We start from the raw sequence: 19943 nt of genomic DNA, 5'->3' as shown, positions 1-19943 counted from the left end.
CCAGCCAACAGATCCCAAGCCAATTTCTTGCTGCCATTTTAAAACACATTTTTATTGATGATAAAATGTTCTGCATGATCCTTTCTCTCTCTTCTCCCCCCCCCCCCCCCGCCCTATGTTTCAACTTTTATGTTCCTCTTGGTTCTTCTCATCTGGACAAGCTACTTAGAGTAAGATTTTACTATTAAGTTATTTAGCAACAGTGTTTGTGTCCTTTGACAAAGAGTGAAAAATCAGAACCCTGCCCCAGCGATCTTACAATCTATATACAGACATGAGGAAGACAATGGCACAGGGGAGAGGAAGGTAAACAGGTTTACCTGTTTTTTGTTTTTTAAATTTTTATTATTCAGTATTTACATACCACCTTTCTCACAATGAGTGCGTTTTACCGACCCAAGGTGGCTTGCACAGGCAGGCTATCCCCAACACACACACACACACACACACACACACACACATTTGGAACCCAAGAACTTGAGCCAACATGGGTTCCAAATCTGCAGGTGGAGGACCCACTGAGGACCTCCTGGACCTTGCTCTGCAGTCACACCAAGTGAAAACGTTTATGAGCTTGAATTCATTCTTGGTGCCAAGTGAAAGGCTTTTTAACTCTCCTGTGGTTTTATTTGTCATGCTTATTTACTTTAAGACATGGCTAGCCGCTGTGAGACATTTTGTAAATAAAAAGATGCCAAGGTTTCAAAAGCATATTTGAAGCTTTGCCCTGTGTTTTGAGGAAAAACCATCCATGCCACACTCAGAAATGTGGGTTTGGAACGAGACTGTTTTATTTAAAACAACAACAGCACTTCTGTAAGTGGCTAGACTGCTAATGATGATTTTTATGTAGAGGATCAAGGCAGTGGCATACCTAAGCCACCTAGCAGCTGAGGACACAAAAATTTTAAACATCCCCCACATTAACACCCCCCCCTTTCATCCATGAGGTGGTCTGTGGTTTTTTTTTGCAAAAACCAGAAGTACCTTTCTAAGGCCTCCGGTAGGCCTACTGAGGCCTGGGGAGGCCACCTCAGAAGGTCGCTTTTTTTGATGCCTCTGGTCCACTGTGCGGGGTAAGGATTGACACCCCTTCAAGGCATGGCACTCAGGGCAATGTAACCCCTCTTAGCTATGCCACTGGATCAAGGCAAACAGCAGCGCACCTCATCTCTCCCCCACCCTCTCAGCTTTTTGAAAATGGCAAGAAGCAGCAGAGCAGTGATCACAGTCAAAGAGGTTGGTGGGAGAGATATGTGAGCGGCCAAAAATATTTGCAGAGCCTGGCCTCATTGGTTCAAGAGCAAGGGCCACCCCTCCTGCACTATAGGGCAAGCAGTTCTTAAAAACTCAAAAGGGTCTTCCATGTATTGAATAAGATAAGCAATTCTAAAGCCCAGCTGAACATGGAGAAAAAACTGCACAGCTTTCTGGAACGCAGTACAGATAATATATTAGAAGAGTCATTCCAAAATAACACACACACAAACAAAAGCAAATAATGTTTGATCACAGTTTGTCAAAAAGAGAAGCTGTGGGGAGACAAAGTACAAAGTGATCACATCACATCTCTGAAAGTTGCAATCAAGTTCATGATTACATATCTACATGCCTAGTCTTAAGCTGGTCCTATTAAGACTGTTCCAAGGCCTCAGCAGTTTAGAAACTGTCCAAAAAAGTCTCTTTATAGAGCAAGAGTCGCCTGATGACTTCGGGTAGGGGTCAGATCTGCTGCTGCACAGCTGGAAACTGCGGTGACCCTACACAGCTTTCTGGGCTCTGGAGGGCCGAGTCGAAGGAGCCCGGCATCATGCCAATCAAGGGATCGTTCTGGGGAGTTTCGCCTTTCAAAAAGTCGTCTTCTTCGTCACCTTTGCCCTGCACAAAGAAATGCAACAGAAAAACAACGCAGATCAAAGCAATGCTCTCTCTTCCTTAAACAGAAACCGTGAAATATTTAACTATCGTGTTTTAATATTCCACTGCGCCAGTGGTTCTAAACTGCCAGGACCTGCGATGCTCCTTGTGCTGTGGACACAATGCACGGCTCCCCGAAGTGACTGGAAACACCAGCATCACCGGTCACTTCCAGGTTCAGAGGCCCGAAATGCTGCTACGGGCATAGGTGGGGCCAGGAAGGCTTTTCCCAGCACATGGAGCTCTTTCCACCGTGCAGTAGGCATCCCGCAACACCCCAGCAAGTGCCGCCATGACGCCCCACGGCATTGCAGTGCTGAGTTTGGAAATCACTGCACTACACTGCTCTATACTGCTCTGGGCCAGGCTATCTTAGAGATCGCCTACTCCCGTACAATCCGGCTCGTCCTCTCAGGTCATCAGAGAAGGCCTTTTTACAAGTGCCGCCGCCCAAGGAGGTTCGTGGGGCGGCGGCAAGAAATAGGGCCTTCTCAGTAGTGGCACCAACATTGTGGAACTCCCTTCCCCTTGACTGAGAATGGCTCCCTCTCTTGAGTTTTTTCGGCGAGGCCTGAAGACCCTGCTCTTTAAACAAGCCTTCTGAGTCCATGGCCTTTTTAACACTTTTATACATCTTTTAGTTTCTTTTGACAGGCTGGATTCCTCTATGATTTGATGTTTTATGCTCTTTTTATTCTGACTTTATTCTGACTACTGTTTTTATGGCCTCTGTTAATGTGTTTTTAATATGTTTTTATCTGTTAAATCATGCTTTTTAAAATTGTTTTTACATGTTGTAAGCCGTCCTGGGTCCCTTTCAGGGTGGGTGGGATACAAATAAAGTTTATTATTATTATTACTATTACTACTACTACTACTACTACTACTACTACCTTACTCTGGCCTGTGCCCCTCCACCTCTGCCACCTAAGGGCCCTCCTGCTCCTGCAAATGCCTCCACCCAGACTCCCTTATGCTGGAGAATCCCCTTCAGATCATTGGTGAATCCCTCCAATACTTCCACGATGCATTATGGGCATCCCTACTACTGCAACTAAGCCGAAGCATGTGTGCATGAAATAACTGCTCCGTCTTTCCCCATTTAACCTGCCCCTGCATCTGTGAGCCTCTTGGGGATGGGACCTGTCCCCAGTCTGTTGACCAGCACCATTCACCAGATGGCACAATAACACCCCCCTGAGTACTGCTTTTCAGTCCATCCAACTCTACCATCTAAAAGGGGTTATTGCAAGGGGGGGGGGAGCCACAGATACCACATGTCCTTCCAGGGAAGATAGAAGAGTGGCATCAACAAGTGGGTCAGTCTGCTTGATGCTCACCTCATGCGTGGAATCTATAGCCTCTTGGAGATCTTCAGCACTCTGCTCTTCCCAAAATTGGTATGAAGGGTTAATTATATTCTTTGATCTGTAAAGTACAGTTGAAACATGGTATTTAAAAAAAACAAAACAGCACCACCACCATTGTGGAAAGAGCAAGCAAGAGATATATGCTAAGAGACTGATGCTGATGACAAACACAAAACAGGAAGAATTAAGAACAAAATTTAGATCAGACGAATTTTAAAGCATATTTAATATAATCTATATATTCAGAATATTCTATATTCTGAATTTAGCAGTATATGAAAGCTGCTGCCTACTGAGTCAGACTCTTGTTCCATCTTGCTCAGTATTTCGAGCGCAACTGGAAGCATTTCTCCAGGGCTTCAGACAAAGGTCTTTCCAAGCCAAAACTGTCAGGGATTGAAACATGGAACCTTCAGCATGCAAAACAAGCTCTGTGCCACTGAGCTATAATCTCCTCCCACGCCGTTGGGGCACTGAACAGTCCGTTTCAATTTAAAAGAAGATGCTGTTTTACAGCGCTCCAGAAAGAGATACCTTTTGAGAATGTAAGGATCGAAAGGGAACACGGTGTCAAGGGGGTTCGAGCAGGTCTCCACAGAGTCGCCCCCATCACTGCTCCGAACGACTGGCAACACTTGCCTTCGGTTCCTCTCAATGATGGTGTCGCAGAACGCAATCTGGTATTTCCTGGAAGGAGGTGAGAGAGACAAGCTGAAGCTTCTCTTTAAGAAGAGAAAAGACCAAGCGCCTTGGATGCAGCCGTAGCAAACGTTGACACAGCAAGGCCCCCCCCTCCCAGCTTTCTACGCCCTTTAAAAAGGAAAATCAGGCAGCTTACAGAATAAAAAGAGGGGTGAGAATTTTTAGAGGAGAGAATTCAAGAATCAACTCTTACCTGGTAATGGCAGCAAAAAACGTAATGATCGAAGGCAAACAAACTTTCAAGGGGTTTAACTGACACAAAACTATGCGTTCAAAATTCAACTTCTGCAGGAATGTCAAACCTTTAAAGAAAAAAATTAAATTCTTTAGATATATATATTTACTGCTTTTCCAGTGCCCAAGGTGGCGCAGGTTTAAAGCGGTGATTCCCAAACTTACCTGGGTCACAGCACCCCCGTGGCCTCTTCTTCCCAGCTCAGATCTCAAGGACCCAAGATGGTGGTACCCAAATCTCATGAGATTTTGTGAGATCCAAGATGGAGAACAGGTGGATGGAGCATTCAGGAGAACAGGTAGGAGGGATCACTGGGGACAACCCATGGCACCTGCGTGAGTGTGCAACGGCACACATTTTGAGAACCCCTGGGTTTAAGGAAGGACATTTCCATACAACTATTTGGTTGATTGCAATTCCTGTGACAGTTTGGGCTCACTGTATATTACAGGGGCTCACTGCTTATAACAGGAGACAACACTGGATTATTCGAAGACACACGCAATGGGAAGCCCTGCCATGGACAGCTCCCTTGTACTGGTTGGCAACCTTCAGTCCTCGAAAGACTATGGTATAAGCCTACAGCACCCGGTATTCCCAGGCGGTCTCCCATTCAAGGACTAACCAGGCCTGACCCTGCTTAGCTTCCGAGATCAGACAAGATCGGGAGATAGTGTTCAGTATAGGGAGATGGTTGGCTACCTTCAGTCTCGAAAGACTATGGTATAAGCCTACAGCACCCGGCATTCCCAGGCGGTCTCCCATCCAAGTACTAACCAGGCCTGACCCTGCTTAGCTTTGTAAGGACACATCCTTGTCTCACTTGCATATACACAAAACGTAATGTCTGAAATGGCCCCTGGAGGTGATGTTACTGGGTGGTGAGATGCAGAGCACATGCATCTGTGCTATAAATGTGCAGCCAACACACATAGAGCCACTTGGAATAGGACTGTGTAAATGCCAAGCCATTTTGCCTGCTGTATCAAGTCTGACAGCTGGTCCACCTCACTGAGTATTCTCTAGATGGACTGGAAACAACTTTACCTGCAACCTTGTAGAGGTACCGTATTTTGCAGTTCTGAAAGCCCTTTCGCTCACCTTTCTTTAGGTCTCCTTCCAAGATCTGCTTATGACAGAAGATGATCACATAGAAAACGGCCTGGCACACAGTGTAGAAGGGCCCGTGAAGGGCAATGTCGCAGAAGGCTTTCGACCCAGTGCCTTGGTTATCGATGTAAGCGTGCAGCCAGTTGACCAGCAAATCCAGGCAGGCTTTCACTGTGCTGTACCAGAACCAAGATAGACATGCGACTTAAGTCATATTGAAAACAGAGCAGGGGTTACTGCTTACACGGCACATGATCAAATCGATTTTCCAAGCCACAGTTCTGCCTTGGCTACACAATCAACCTCTGGACATGCAACAAAAGCTGAAATTGCATTTGTCTAGTTTCACAAATACAAAGAGTGTCAGGAAGCGAGATAAAACTACACACAATGCTGAACCATTCATATGATGCTTTCAAGCATTTTAGGTGCAATATCCAATTGTAATCCTTAGCAATACTAAGGATTCAGGCTAAAAAAGCACTTTAAGTGGTAGGCTAAAAAAGCCTACCACTTAACCACTTGGTAGTTAACTACCACTTAACTACCAAGAGTTCAGGCTAAAAAAGCACTTTAAGTGGTAGTTCTCTCATATTTAAGAGAGCAACTGTCCCTATATTCATCCCAGTGCACTCTCTCTTCCAGGGACTATTTCTGGTTCTCTTTTAAAACTTAAGACTCCTTTAGGGACAAGGAAACAGACCTACCCTTGCCTTCTGCTTTATAAACTGCAGGCTAGGGCCCCATATTTCATGTGATAGGCAAAATGCAGATGCTCTCCAGGACCCCATCACAAAGATTCTGATCACTGACTCGGGGGGGGGGGGATAGGGGATGGAACAAGTGGAGAGAAGATGTCCAATGCTATAGTTATAGAAGGCAGCTTTAAAGCTACACCTGCCCTTTACCCACCTCTGCAATGAATGAATACAATCAAGTGACTTGATATGTTTTGAGACACATTCAGATCATTTGTCCCCTTTTAGACCAGCTTCAACTCATTCCAAGCACGTAAACCCCCTTTTTGACACCCAAGTGCTCCTCGGATTCTACATTTCTAAGCCTGCCCAGTAAGTAAAGAGGACTTACACAACAGGAATGAATTTCGCCCGTGCCAAGAAGCTGCCAATGTAGTTCCCAGCAGCCTGTCTAATGACCGCTGGAGTGTTTGGATTCTGCAACATCTTCCAGAGGTGCTCCACGAAGGCTTCTGCAATCCCCTATGAGATACAAGCAGCACTGTAAGGCAGGGCCGACTGGGACACAAGGCATAGTAGTGAGTAGCTAGAAAGAAAATAAATGAAAACCCGGGGGGGGGGGGGGAAATCAGAGAAAAACATGGGAAATTTTCACCCAACACAGATACATGTTTGTGCTTTGATGACTGAGGGCCCAATTCTATCCAATTTTCAGTTGTGCCAGTGGAGTGTGCACTGCATCCTGTGGTGAAGGGGCAGTCACTGGGGCCTTCTCAAGGTATGGGAACATGTGTTTTCTTACCACCGGACTGCATTGTGGCTACACCAGAGCTGTCAAGTTGGATAGGACTGGGCCCTGAATCTGTTGTATTTGGAATATCGAATCAATTTGTACAACTCAGCCAGTTTGCAAGAACAGGAAAGGAAAGACGTATCTAGGTGTGCCCCATCTGTGAGGTTCAAGCAAGAGGGAGAAAAAAAAGATCTGACGTTACGCACCAGTTTAAAGCTGGAGAGGTAGAACATGATGAACTGGACGTGGCAAGAGCCGTGGGTCGGCAAAATGAGCTTATCGAAGATCGCCACCAGATCCCGATACAGGTCCTTCGTGTTGCCAATATGAAGCTTGCCTGGGAACAGAAATCAAGGTTATGCTGTGCTGTGCCAGGGGAGACAAGACAGGCACCTTGACAGTCTAGACCACCTTTGCTCTTCCTCTTCTGCTCTGTTCCCCTCTCCCTTCCAAATCAGTGTAGCAGCCAAAAAGGTATTCTGTCTGGTGAGAGGACAGCTTTTCAAGCTGCACTGTGGAATGTGTGTGGGGGGGACGGCGGACAACAACTGAATATGCCATCCTGCCAGATGCAGGGAGGTCTTTGCTCCATTCTGCCAAGAAGAGGGTCTTGAATATTATGCCCTCCACAATCATTGCTACATAAGAACAGCCCCACTGGATCAGGCCATAGGCCCATCTAGTCCAGCTTCCTGTTATCTCACAGCAGCCACAAATGCCCCAGGGAGCACACCAGATAACAAGAGACCTGCAAGGCTTCCTGGGAATTGTAGTTAAGAACATAAGAACAGCCCCACTGGATCAGGCCATAGGCCCATCTAGTTCAGCTTCCTGTTATCTCACAGCGCCCACCAAATGCCCCAGGGAGCACACCAGATAACAAGAGACCTGCAAGGCTTCCTGGGAATTGTAGTTAAGAACATAAGAACAGCCCCACTGGATCAGGCCATAGGCCCATCTAGTCAGCTTCCTGTATCTCACAGCGGCCCACCAAATGCCCCAGGGAGCACACCAGATAACAAGAGACCTGCAAGGCTTCCTGGGAATTGTAGTTAAGAACATAAGAACAGCCCCACTGATCAGGCCATAGGCCCATCTAGTCCAGCTTCCTGTTATCTCACAGCGGCCCACCAAATGCCCCAGGGAGCACACCAGATAACAAGAGACCTGCAAGGCTTCCTGGGAATTGTAGTTAAGAACATAAGAACAGCCCCACTGGATCAGGCCATAGGCCCATCTAGTCCAGCTTCCTGTATCTCACAGCGGCCCACCAAATGCCCCAGGGAGCACACCAGATAACAAGAGACCTCATCCTGGTGCCCTCCCTTGCATCTGGCATTCTGACATAACCCATTTCTAAAATCAGGAGGTTGCGCATACACATCATGGCTTGTACCCCATAATGGATTTTTCCTCCAGAAACTTGTCCAATCCCCTTTTAAAGGCGTCCAGGCCAGACGCCATCACCACAACCTGTGGCAAGGAGTTCCACAGACCAACCACACGCTGAGTAAAGAAATATTTTCTTTTGTCTGTTCTAACTCTCCCAACACTCAATTTTAGTGGATGTCCCCTGGTTCTGGTGTTAACTCTCCCAACACTCAATTTTAGTGGACGTCCCCAGCTTCTGGTACCTCTTCACTATTGCTACCTCTTAGAAGAAATGCGAGAGCCTGTAAAATAGGTGTTATTACCATTTACATGGCTGACATCTTTGATGTAAGAAAACAATACAATCATCAGGATGTCCAGTCGTTCTGCAATGGGATGAGCCATCATCTCGCTTCTCTCTGGGTTTTCCTCATCTTCATCCTGTTAAAAATAAAATACTAGAGAAACCATGCTTCTCTGTTACAGGAAAAAGGGCTCATACACTTCTCTTCCTCTTCTCACATGGTCAAGAATTTTTTCTTTTAACTGTGGCTTATGCAAAGCTGAGAACTGTGGTTTAATGCTGCTTCCAAACCAGGATAGGAAACCATATGCTTCACATGCGAGGGTGGAACCCACAGGTAAACCACAGCTCTCAGATTTTGCACCTGCCACAATTTAAAGAAACCAGGATGCTGACATTGCAGCTCCATGTCACCATCAAGGAGGGAAGAGGATGAATGAATGAAGCTCTCTTTTACTTAGTGAGAAACCAAAATTTTCCCATTACAGTTGGCCCTCGGTATCTGCAGGAAATCAGTTCCAGGACACCCCCCCCCCACATCACACACACACACCTGCCCGGATAAGAACATAAGAACAGCCCCACTGGATCAGGCCATAGGCCCATCTAGTCCAGCTTCTGTATCTCACAGTGGCCCAACAAATGCCCCAGGGAGCACACCAGATAACAAGAGACCTGCATCCTGGTGCCCTCCCCTGCATTTGACATAGCCCATTTCTAAAATCAGGAGGTTGCACATGTACGTCATGGCTTGTACCCGTAATGGATTTTTCCTCCAGAAACTTGTCCAATCCCCTTTTAAAGGCGTCCAGGCCAGACGCCATCACCACATCCTGTGGCAAGGAGTTCCATAGACCAACCACACGCTGAGTAAAGAAATATTTTCTTTTGTCTGTTCTAACTCTCCCAACACTCAATTTTAGTGGATGTCCCCTGGTTCTGGTGTTATGTGAGAGTGTAAAGAGCATCTCCCTATCCACTCTGTCCATCCCCTGCATAATTTTGTATGCCTCAATCATGTCCTCCCTCAGGCGCCTCTTTTCTAGGCTGAAGAGGCCCAAACGCCGTAGCCTTTCCTCATAAGGAAGGTGCCCCAGCCCAGCAATCATCTTAGTTGCTCTCTTTTGCACTTTTCCATTTCCACTATGTCCTTTTTGAGATGTGGCGACCAGAACTGGACACAATACTCCAGGTGTGGCCTTACCATCAATTTGTACAACAGCATTATAATATTAGCCGTTTTGTTCTCAATACCTTTTCTAATGATCCCAAGCATAGAATTGGCCTTCTTCACTGCCGCCGCACATTGGGTCGACACTTTCATCGACCTGTCCACCACCACCCCAAGATCTCTCTCTTGACCTGTCACAGACAGCTCAGAACCCATCAGCCTATATGTGAATACTGATTCTGGGAATGTGGAGGCTCCTCAAAGGACATCCTGGACACGACTGAAGTGCCCTTTAACGGCCTCCAGGAAGCCTCCTGAGGCACAGGGAGGCCATGTGCAGCCTTCGCATGCTTCAGAACACCTCCCAGATGTGACTGGAAGACTCTTCTGGTTGTGTCTGGGAGACCCTTCTGATGCAGGGGTGGCACTCTCATTGGGTCAGATCTGCAGGTGCTGAACCCATGGATGAAAAAGGGTTTCATGCATTCAGTGTCCTTCTGAACTGGTCCAATGAGTACATTTATGTACTATAATTGCATTTCTTCCAAATACACATAATTTGGTGTTTGCCTTTGCCTTTCTTATATTGTTATGATTACATTTTTAAACAAACAAAATAAAAAGTCTTAGGGGCTATTTAGCTACTCATAAGAAGCATCTCCTTAAACCAGACCAACTACCCATCTTCAAGGTTCTCAATTATTTCACCCCATAAACCTAACACAAATCCCCCGCAATTACGTACAGCTTACACACACGGCCTTTTGAGCTTACCATCTCAAAGAGTCTTTCCTCGCTCGTATCTTCCTTCTCAGCCTCTTCTGCAGCTTCAATATCTTTCCTTGGGGCACTCACCTGTTGCAAGCAGAAAATGAATACACTCACATATTCAAATTCACATCAATCAAAGAGGAATATGCCATAATTTGGAGGCCCCTGCCTTAAAGGAACATAATTCTTTTTTAAATGAATAAATATCCCAACTGTATCAGTCATTTAGATTAAAAAAAAAACAGGTATGTCTCTGCAGTTGTCTCGTATCTTCTATCGTCAGTGCTATCAACATTTCAAGCAGGGGTGAAGCTGTCACTACCTACATAAGTGAGGGCAAACACAAAAGTTAAGAGGGGACAGAAGCCCAGTGCCAGCCACTCACCCACGTGTCAATTTAAGGTCACCAGCAGCAACCAGCTCAAGATAAAAGACTGTGCCCTTTTACGACACAGAAGAGCATTGTGCTGTGTACAGATTAAAGAATCCGAATGATTCGGAGCAAAGCATAATTTCTAAAAGCGTGGACCTCTAGTCTTCCTTGGCCTGAATGCAAACTTATCATTTTCTTTGGCTAAAAACGCACTCCTAAAAAGGAAACACCACAATTTGTTATGAAGCAGCTTACCGCCACCCCGTACTCACATCAATCTTTAGTAGCTTTTCAATAACCAGCTCCAAAATGTCATGTCTCAAGGTTGGGATGTATCCAGTAACCCGCAGGATGTTATGCACGTAACATTGCTGTAATGTGGCATTCCCACAAGGGTTATATAAAGAAACGGGGGGGGGAGTCAGTTTTTACAACCACTGAAAATGTAAGCAACAGAGTAGCAGGCTTAACTAATCTATATTTTAAAACCATCACGGATAGTATTTCCTTTATTAAAAAAGGCTCTTACTCATCTCAGTCATAGCATTACAGAGCTGGAAGGGGTTGCTTTAGATTAGATTGCTCCAAAGCAACCTAATCCAACCCTGAATCAGGAAGCCTCTGCTTGAAGACCTCCAGCAAGAGAGAAATCACCACTCCGCTTGGTAATTGGTTCCATTGTCAAGCTGCTCTTGCTATTAAGAATTTCTCCTCAATATCCAACCTACATCTTATCTCCTTCAGCTTAAGTCCATTAGATTGAGTGTGTTTCAAATGTTCGTACGTGGACTACAGAGCTGTCTGGTAGAGATACCTTCGCTATGGGGCAAGGCATTTCTGTATCTCAAGCTATTTGCACTCAGATCACGCCTCCCTGAAAGCTTACACTATCATTTCCCTCCCCCCGCCCCAGCACCAACCATGTGTACCAAAGCACTATTGCACAAAATTGGTGACCCATGACCTGGAAGTACTCGGGTTGCCAAACAGGTCTTAGATAGTATTCAATGCAGAACCTTAGAGGACAGGTTCAATGCAGGCAACATGTATCACAGCCATTGAGCACCAAGCTTGCAAGATTCACCCTCTTTCACAGTGGCTTTGACAGGATCCCTTAACAGAATCAATTCCAGTTTCAGGGGGGGAGGGTAGGAAAGGCAAATCTCTTACCAGAGTTCTCTCTGATTTATTAACAAAGGGAAATTTTTCCACTAGCACTGGCATGAGAAACTGTGGTGTCCTGCAACACAGAATATACAGGAAGGTTTACAACAAGTGTAAAATGACAGTCTGCCACCACCATCTTGTTTTGAGCTTACGGCCTACAGTTTGATAAGCATCCAGGGTCAAGAGTCCCAAGGAGGTAAAGCCCCACCCAATGCTCTAGCACCCAAGACTCTAAGGCCTCCTTTGGTCTCCTGCTCACCCACTCCCTTTACCTTGTCTCATTTCCTCTCTCTCTGCTCCCCTTCTTTCAACTGACCCAAAAGGAAAAAAAGGGGCAGCACAACACTGTAGCAGTCCACACCGATTGGATACCACCAGGTGAGAAAAAAGGGAACTATGACCACGCAGCCAGCCACCTCCTACACTCTTGCAGGTTGGCACCATATCACATGATGGCTTTAAGGAAGCTCCCCGGCCTTGACAAGCTGAAGACCACTGTGATTAGTGACATCCTAAATCCTGTATCTATTCTTCAAAGACAGGGTAGGCTTTTATTAGGATCAACCCCAAAACAACAAGAAGCTATGAAAATAGAATTCAAAATACTTACAAAGGGACATATCTTGCAATTGTCTGTAGAGCTCTATGGCATGTATTAAAGCTGTTAGAAACACCTGCAAGAATAGAAATGTGATTACAGTCAGCAAGTAAACACATCAATCCAGGCAATAACTTGGATCCAAAAGTACCATTTGCAGTAGCGTAGCCAGGGGGGCAGCAACACCCCTTGTAAGCACTACGTGTAAGCAGGGGGTGCACTACAACGCCCCTTGTAAGCAGCCCCTCCTACTCACCGGTTGAGCCATTTCAGGCAGCAATGGCAGTCCTGATTCCTAAATACCACTGAAATTAATGGGGCTTGAGTTAATCACGTGCCTCACTGATTTCATGACTTTTAGTCATGACTTAACTTCCTAAGTTTACAGACCATTGTCTTTAGATAGTAAGCCTGTGAACGTAGCCTGGGATAGTTTTAATTTTTATACAGCGTGTATCAAATTAGAAATACAGGTTGTGCCTCATTATCCACTGGGGTTCTGAACCCCCAGTGGTTAAAAAAAAAATCAGTGGATACTAAATCAATGGAAAAATAGCTTAAAGACCCACTTCCAGGTTTCTTGCTCCTCTATTGTCTTCCCAGAATGCATTGGTATAGAAGATATACTACATTCAACCACTAGATGGGGTGAATAATGGAATCTAGTGAAATGAAATTATAATTCTTTAACAAGAGGAAGGTGGGAAATTGGATTTTGGTGCTTTTTTGCTTGTTATACGGCATTTAAAGGTGGACATTGGTATCAGTGGTGAGTCAAATCACTGGATACTGAGGTCCCACCTATAATTTACATCTTCAGGATGCAAATCAGAATGCATTAGATGACAATAGCAAAACCCCTAAAAGGATCAGGCAGTGGGATTTCACCCTTGCACGCCAGTCCTTTACACACTTTGGAAACAGGCTTTACAACAGTGGCACTGACATTTTAAAATGAAAGCAATATATTAAAAAGGGCAAGCGCTTTTTTTTCCTAACGCAGCTGAGCTTTGTCCACAAACACTGTTCCAAACTCACTATCATCGTCACTGTCGGAATCCGAAATGTCCACGTCGTTCTCTCGTATGGTTATTCGAGCTAGAAAGAAAACAGGATTATTCTGGGATAGCGTCGCACGCACCACTTAAAACAACAGTCTCGTTCAGAGGTCTACAAACACTGGCTTGGTTCACTAATTGTCTGTGCTCCCCATCAAATTCCTTCCTCTCCTCTCCACTGAGTCCTCTTGCAGGCTCAAAGGGCTTGAGAAAGAGGCAGGATTTCCTTCCCTATTTGCGGGCACGTGGGGAAGGTGGAAAATGATGGGGGTCCAAGTCCCGTCCCCACCAGTCACTTGGAAGGATTCCTACCATTTCCTACCTTCTCAAAGACAGCAGCAGCAGCAGCAGCAATAATAATAATAATAATAATAATAATAATAATAATAATAATAATAATAATAATAATAAAGGTATTTATATACCGCCTTTCTTGGTCGTCAGATTTCTCCTCAGACTTTAATTCAAGGCGGTTTACATAGGCAGGCTGTACTAAATTCCTGTAGGGATTTTTACAATTGAAGAAGGTTCTGTCTTTCAAGAACCACAACATTTCAGATGGATCTTTTATGATCTGGTATCACATTCCGGCCTCGTTTCCTCCCACGCAGGCTGACAAGCAGATCCTTCATATCTCACTTGAAGGGCAGCCAAAGAGCAGGTGGAATAAATCAGCTAGGCTTGTCAGCTGCTTCAAGGTTTCGCCATTCACGGTGCTGGTGGCCTCGAACTGGCGACCTTCGGATGTTATCTTCAGGCAAACGGAGGCTCTACCCTCTAGACCAGACCTCCTGCAATGAAATGAAACCTCCAAGGAGGGAGGCTTGCATGTTTCCAAGTGCCCTGTTACCAAGACTGGAGCACCTGCTGCAAGCAAGTGGATTTGTAGGCACCTCGGCTAACTGAACAACCAAGGTGCAAAATACTATCGAAAGCCCAGGCTGTCAGGAGTGACCATTCATTTAAATTTTTGGTTAAGACACTGAAATTTTTGCATATACAGGTTGGCTCTGGTATCCATGCAGATCTGTTTCTGGACCCCCCCCCCCCATATTGATTTGTGTGGGGGAGCTCAGAGGACTCTACCCATGGCAAGTCTGGAATACAGAATTCAGAAATGCTCTACACATGCATTAGGGTTACAGAAAGTATATCACATTCCAGCTATTCTTTCAGATCAAATAATCACTTAGCCACAATCTAGTAATATCTGCATAAAGACCAACCAAAAAAAGTATCTACAAAGGCTTCTGAAGCAGTTTTTCAAGTTCTGGTGTTGCACTGTAGTTAACGGAGTGAGTTGTGACTCAAGGTGAATCTCAGCTCCTGTGAATTTTCCCCAGGTAGCCTTAGGCAAGCCACTCCTGCTCCATTTCAGCCTTTCCCAGCTACACTATGTGGATACTACAGTCCACCCTTTTATCTAGGGGGAGAATAGTTCCAGGAACCCCCTGCAGATATGTGAATCTGCAGCCATTTCCGGTTGGACAAGTAAATCGGAAGTGACTTTGACGCCCCTGGAGGCCTCAGAAAGCCACTTCCAGTTTGACAAGCAAACTGGCTTCCCCCTGGTATCCATGGTGAGTCAAATTTGGAGGTGCCGGATCCGCGGATACCGGGGGTACACTGTAGTACTGGTTTAAAACAACCCTGTAAGGGCCTATATCAAGATAATGTACACAAAGCGCTTTGTGAACTCAAAGAATTAAACAAATGCTCAGTATTATTCTCCAGAACTCTTTATCAGGCCAATTGATAAAGCAAAACAAAGACAGGAGGATGGCTAGACATGATGTAAGAGACCCCTACACCTGCAGTTTTTAACCAAGATAGGGTACAGGTGGAACTGATTAATTCCACGTTAATCATCCTCACTAGATGCCAGGCTGATCTTGGGGTGCATTCAGAGGTTCTGGGATGAAAAAGACAAAAATGGCTATCCCCCACTTTCAGATGCCCTCCAAAGTGTCAAAATAGAGTAACAGCTGTTGTCATCTGCTTTTCATCCCAGAAACCCTGGGTGTAACCTGAACTCACATCCAGCATCCAGTAAGGTTAATCAACACCAACTTATAAAGGAATCCTGGTGAGCAAATTCAAAGCAGCTTATCTGAATATACCAATGAATAACAGAAACAAATAAGAAACTCACGTGGGATGAAATGTGAGACGATCATAGAGAGACAGGGCCTCAGGTAGATTGTCTGGGCTGATACCAAGTTACTCAGGAAAGCCAAATATTCTTCCACCACGACCTGGCTTCTCCCCAGCCATGGCAACTTCTGCAAGGTTAAATATGCAGTGGACATTAGAACATATGCTGCACAGACTGAATTTTAAAAGAAAAAAATCAAGTGTAACCAGCACATCCTTACCAACAAGATGCTGACGAGCTGTTCAAACTCCTTTGTCAGCTGGGCCACCGAAGTCCGGAATTCACCGAGCCAGTTAATAACCTGGTCATCCTTAAAAAAGAAAAGGTGTTTTTCCTTTTACAGTTTGATGTAATGGAAGTTTCAAAAATGCCAGTAAAGTGAAACTTTTTTTAGGAGGGTCCTGATGCTAAAATATTTGGGAACCACTGGGTTAAAGCACTTGGGTCCTTCTGATTGAGAAAAGAAGATTTCGAAGGACATCACACGACAGAAGTTACATGTGGCATGGACAGAGTGGATAGATATTGTCTCAGTACTAGAACCAGGGGTTACCCAATGCAACAGACTGGCAAGAGGTTTAGGACAAAGGGACGCTCCTTTTTAGACTTCATAATTAGACTATGGAATTTATTGCCACAAGATGCAGAGATGGCTGACGGCTTGAAAGGAGATGGGGCAAATTCATGGAGGGCAGGTCCATCAACTGCTATTAGTCATTCATATGACTAATGGCTATATGAAATCTCCATGTTCAATGGCGGCATACCATTAAATTCCATGTCACAGAACTAGGGCTACTGCCTTCATGCTCTGCAGGTATGCATCTCAGAGATATCTGGAAGGGCTATTGTGAGAAATGTGATACTGGCACATGTGGGTTTGATCCTTGCAAAACTCTTACTTCTGTTTTTAATAATAATAATAATAATAATAAAACTTTATTTTTTATCCCGCCCTTCTCCCAAAAAGGGACCCAGGGCGGCTAACAACATATAAAACAAATTAAAACATAATTTCACAGATAAAAACATATTAAAAAACACATTAGCAGAACCCATAAAAACAGTAGTCAGAAGAGTCAGAATAAAAGAGCATAAAACAGCAGTTCTTAGAGGAATCGGGCCTGTAAAAAAGCAACTAAAAGATATATAAAAGATGTTAAAAAGGCCAGAACGTCAGAAGGCTTGGTTAAACAACAAGGTCTTCAGGCCTCGCCGAAAGGACTCAAGAGAGGGAGCCATTCTCAAGTCAAGGGGAAGGGAGTTCCACAACGTTGGTGCCACTACTGAGAAGGCCCTATTTCTTGCCGCCGCCCCACGTACCTCCTTAATCCACAGTATAAAACCGGAAAACCTGCATGGAAAATCCCTTACTTTTATATCCGGATCCAAGAGCTGATGCTTCAACAAATCAAAGTCAGTTGTCTCACCCTAAAACAGAAGGGCAACCAGTATTAAGCGGTATTGTGGCAAGTCATACAAAGTTTATGGTGAGAAGACATAGCAGAAAAACTCAAGCTACAATCCTATACACACTGTCTTGGGAGTAAGCTCCACTGAACACAATATGGCCACTTAGTTCTAAATAAACATGTATAGGTTTATGTTGTAAGAGACTGAGCTGAGAATCAAGACTTCCCTTGTTTGACTCTCATCTCTGCCATTAATTCATTGAGTGGCCTTAGGCAAGCTATTCCCTCTCATCCTCTGTATTCCCCATCTGCAATACAAGGATTTAGGTTGGACTTAAATGATTTATTTGCCTGAATGTTTACATCCATCTTTCCCCTCCATATGGGAAGGTCCCCAGCTGGCTTACAGTACAGTTGGCCCTTGTTATCTGCAGGGAACCTGTTCAAGGATTCAAAACAATGGCTAGTGAAATTCATAGTAAAAAACATAGTCCGTTTAAAAATATTTAATACCCTTTTCACCCGCTGATGTTAGACGCGCAGATATCACTCACAGGAGATGGCTATGGTCATCCCCACTGAGTCGCTAAAAAACCCAAAAGCCTGGAAGCCATTTCCAGGTCACGCCAAGGCCCCCTGCCTTGGCCTTGCATTGCCCCAGAAAGCATCGCAGAAGCATAACACTTCTGCAATGCATTCTGGGGTGATGCAGGGCCAAAAGAGGGGGCTTTGGTGTGACCCAAAAATAGCTTTTGGGAGTTCCACAGACTGCCCTGCAGCCCTCCAGCTTGCTGCGTGAAAGTAAAGGAAGCTTTTCCACTCTTTTTACTTGTTTAAACATGGCCATCCGCGCTGAGTCAGATCTGCAGATCCAAAATCTGCAGGTGAAAAGGGTGGACCAGTATATTTTTCACAGAAATACGTATTTAAAAACGACACCCTCTAAATACAGCCAAGAAATGCTATCAACAGAATTTACACTTTTCTCTCTATCCCCAAAAAGGTACAGATAGTTAGGCACAATACCATTACCTTTTGGTATTTTTCCAGAATCTCCGACAATGTCCCACCAAATCGGACCGTCTTCCTTGGTGGCGAACTCAGAAATTCATCTGCAGCCAACATGTTAGAAATCCTAAAAATGACAAAGCAGCATGATAAACAAGGAAATTGCACTCTCAATCTGCTAGGCAGCTTTGGTTCTCAACTTCTTTAATGACAGCAAAAGGTAGGACCCATTCAACGTACTAATCCTCTCACACTTAGCAGGGGCAGATCAACCGCTCCTTTCCAGCCCACTCCTGTTGCATATTTTCCAATGATGGTTTACTAGTCCTTTGGAGGAGGGGGACACACAGAACCATCCTCTTTTTGCTATGTAAAGTGCTTGGGAGTCTCTCCTGTGACTCCGTTTTCTGATCCCAAGCCCCTTTTGGGATTTGTGTGGATGCCCCGCTGGTACTGGTGTTGGGTGAGAGGGAAAAAAAACACCCCCTTGTAAAGGCACCTAGGCCAGGTGCCACTACATCCTGTAGCAAGGAGTTTCACAGGGTAATGACGCGCTGGGTCAAGAAATATTTCCTTTCATCTGTCCTAACTCTCCCAATGCTCCATTTGAGTGGACATCACCTGGCTCTTGTGTTGTGCAAGAGAGGGGGGGAAAAGGCACCCAAGCCAGGGGCCATCCCCTCACCCAGAGGCAAGGAGTTCCACAGACCAATTACTCCCTAGGCCAGGCCCTTATGTCCTGTGGTGAGGAGTTCCACAGATCGATTACTCCAGGTAAAGAAATATTTTGCCTGCCCTGATTCTTCTTCCATCAGTCCAGCCTTTCCAAGGCAAGCAGGCCAGGTGCCACCCCCACATCCAGTGGCAAGGAGTTCCACAGATCAATCACTCCCTAAGCCAGGTGCCCTTATGTCCTGTAGCAAGGAGTTCCACAGATCAATTACTACAGGTAAATAAATATTTTGCCTGCCCTGACTCTTCCTCCATCAGTCTGGCCTTTCCAAGGCAGTCGGGCCGGGAGCCACCCCCGCATTCAGTGGCAAGGAGTTCCACAGACCCATGACACTGGGTGAAGAGGTGCTGGCCTGTCCTGTCCTCCTTTCACCCAGAGTGGCTGCCCCCTGGTGCTTGGGGGGGGCGGGGGGTCAGGACAGCCCCTCACCCACCTGAGCCACCTACCAGGAGCTCCCCTCAGACGCCCCTCCAGGCTCTAAGCCTGCCCGGGAAGCCTCCCTCTTCGCCTCCAGATGCCCCTGGCGCTGCTGCCTGCTCCTCCTCCATGCTCCTCGGGCGCAAAGCAAAACTCCCCTCGCCTCTCGCTTCCCCAGCACAGCACTGTCCCCGACCCGGAAGCAGAGAGTCAACCCCTACCCGCGCATCAACACTTCCGGTTCACAAGCGACCACATGAGGGGCACTGATGCTTCTGTCCCCGCATTGGGTGGTGCTGCACAACCGGAAATGCCGGCTCTCTATCTGGGGTGGGGGTGTCTGGGACTGGTGCTGCATGTCTGGGGGCTGTGCAGGGTGTGCCTAGGTGGGCTGTCCCTGGGGGTGGTGGTGTGGGGGATGTGCATAGGCTGTGTGGGGTGGGGACTGTGTGTGTGGGGAGTGGGATGTGTCTGGGATGGGCCTGGGGTGGTGTGTGTGGGGTGTACCTGGGTGGGCTATGTGTGTGTGGGGGGTCTGGGTAGGCTGTGTAGGGGTGGTGCAGGGTGGGGGCTGTGGATG

The 19943-nt window shown here is 45.9% G+C and overlaps 1 protein-coding gene across 2 annotated transcripts; it reads right to left on the bottom strand.

Moving 5' to 3' along the window:
- Positions 1-233: 233 nt before the first annotated feature.
- On the bottom strand, positions 234-19556 carry RRN3 (RRN3 homolog, RNA polymerase I transcription factor). 2 transcript variants are annotated; one of them, XM_066640729.1, is made up of 18 exons: positions 19380-19461; positions 18238-18340; positions 17168-17224; positions 16014-16103; positions 15791-15920; positions 13619-13678; positions 12593-12656; positions 11986-12055; positions 11088-11186; positions 10446-10526; positions 8520-8637; positions 7032-7162; positions 6424-6554; positions 5326-5510; positions 4183-4291; positions 3822-3974; positions 3258-3345; positions 234-1878 (listed from the first exon to the last, which is right to left on the bottom strand). In XM_066640729.1, exons 2-18 carry the CDS (start codon positions 18328-18330, stop codon positions 1723-1725), a joined length of 1815 nt encoding a protein of 604 aa, XP_066496826.1. In that variant the 5' UTR covers positions 18331-18340; positions 19380-19461; the 3' UTR covers positions 234-1722. The 2 variants fall into 2 exon arrangements, with proteins under 2 accessions (XP_066496826.1, XP_066496827.1); XM_066640730.1 differs by having other exon boundaries at positions 235-1878; positions 19393-19556.
- Between the last annotated feature and the right edge of the window lie 387 nt (positions 19557-19943).

The sequence above is a fragment of the Tiliqua scincoides genome, chromosome 13, assembly GCF_035046505.1.
Source record: "Tiliqua scincoides isolate rTilSci1 chromosome 13, rTilSci1.hap2, whole genome shotgun sequence".
In the NCBI taxonomy this organism is placed as follows: domain Eukaryota; kingdom Metazoa; phylum Chordata; class Lepidosauria; order Squamata; family Scincidae; genus Tiliqua; species Tiliqua scincoides.
This window is presented reverse-complemented; position numbering and strand designations above follow the sequence as displayed.

Coding starts and splice junctions, on each gene's coding strand:
- RRN3 (XM_066640730.1), bottom strand. CDS start 18,330: ATGTTGGCTGCAGATGAATTTCTGAGTTCGCCACCAAGGAAGACGGTC. Junction 12,657..13,618: donor TTCCGACAGTGACGATGATA/GTGAGTTTGGAA, acceptor CTATTCTTGCAG/GTGTTTCTAACAGCTTTAAT. Junction 3,346..3,821: donor GATCCTTACATTCTCAAAAG/GTATCTCTTTCT, acceptor TGTACTTTACAG/ATCAAAGAATATAATTAACC.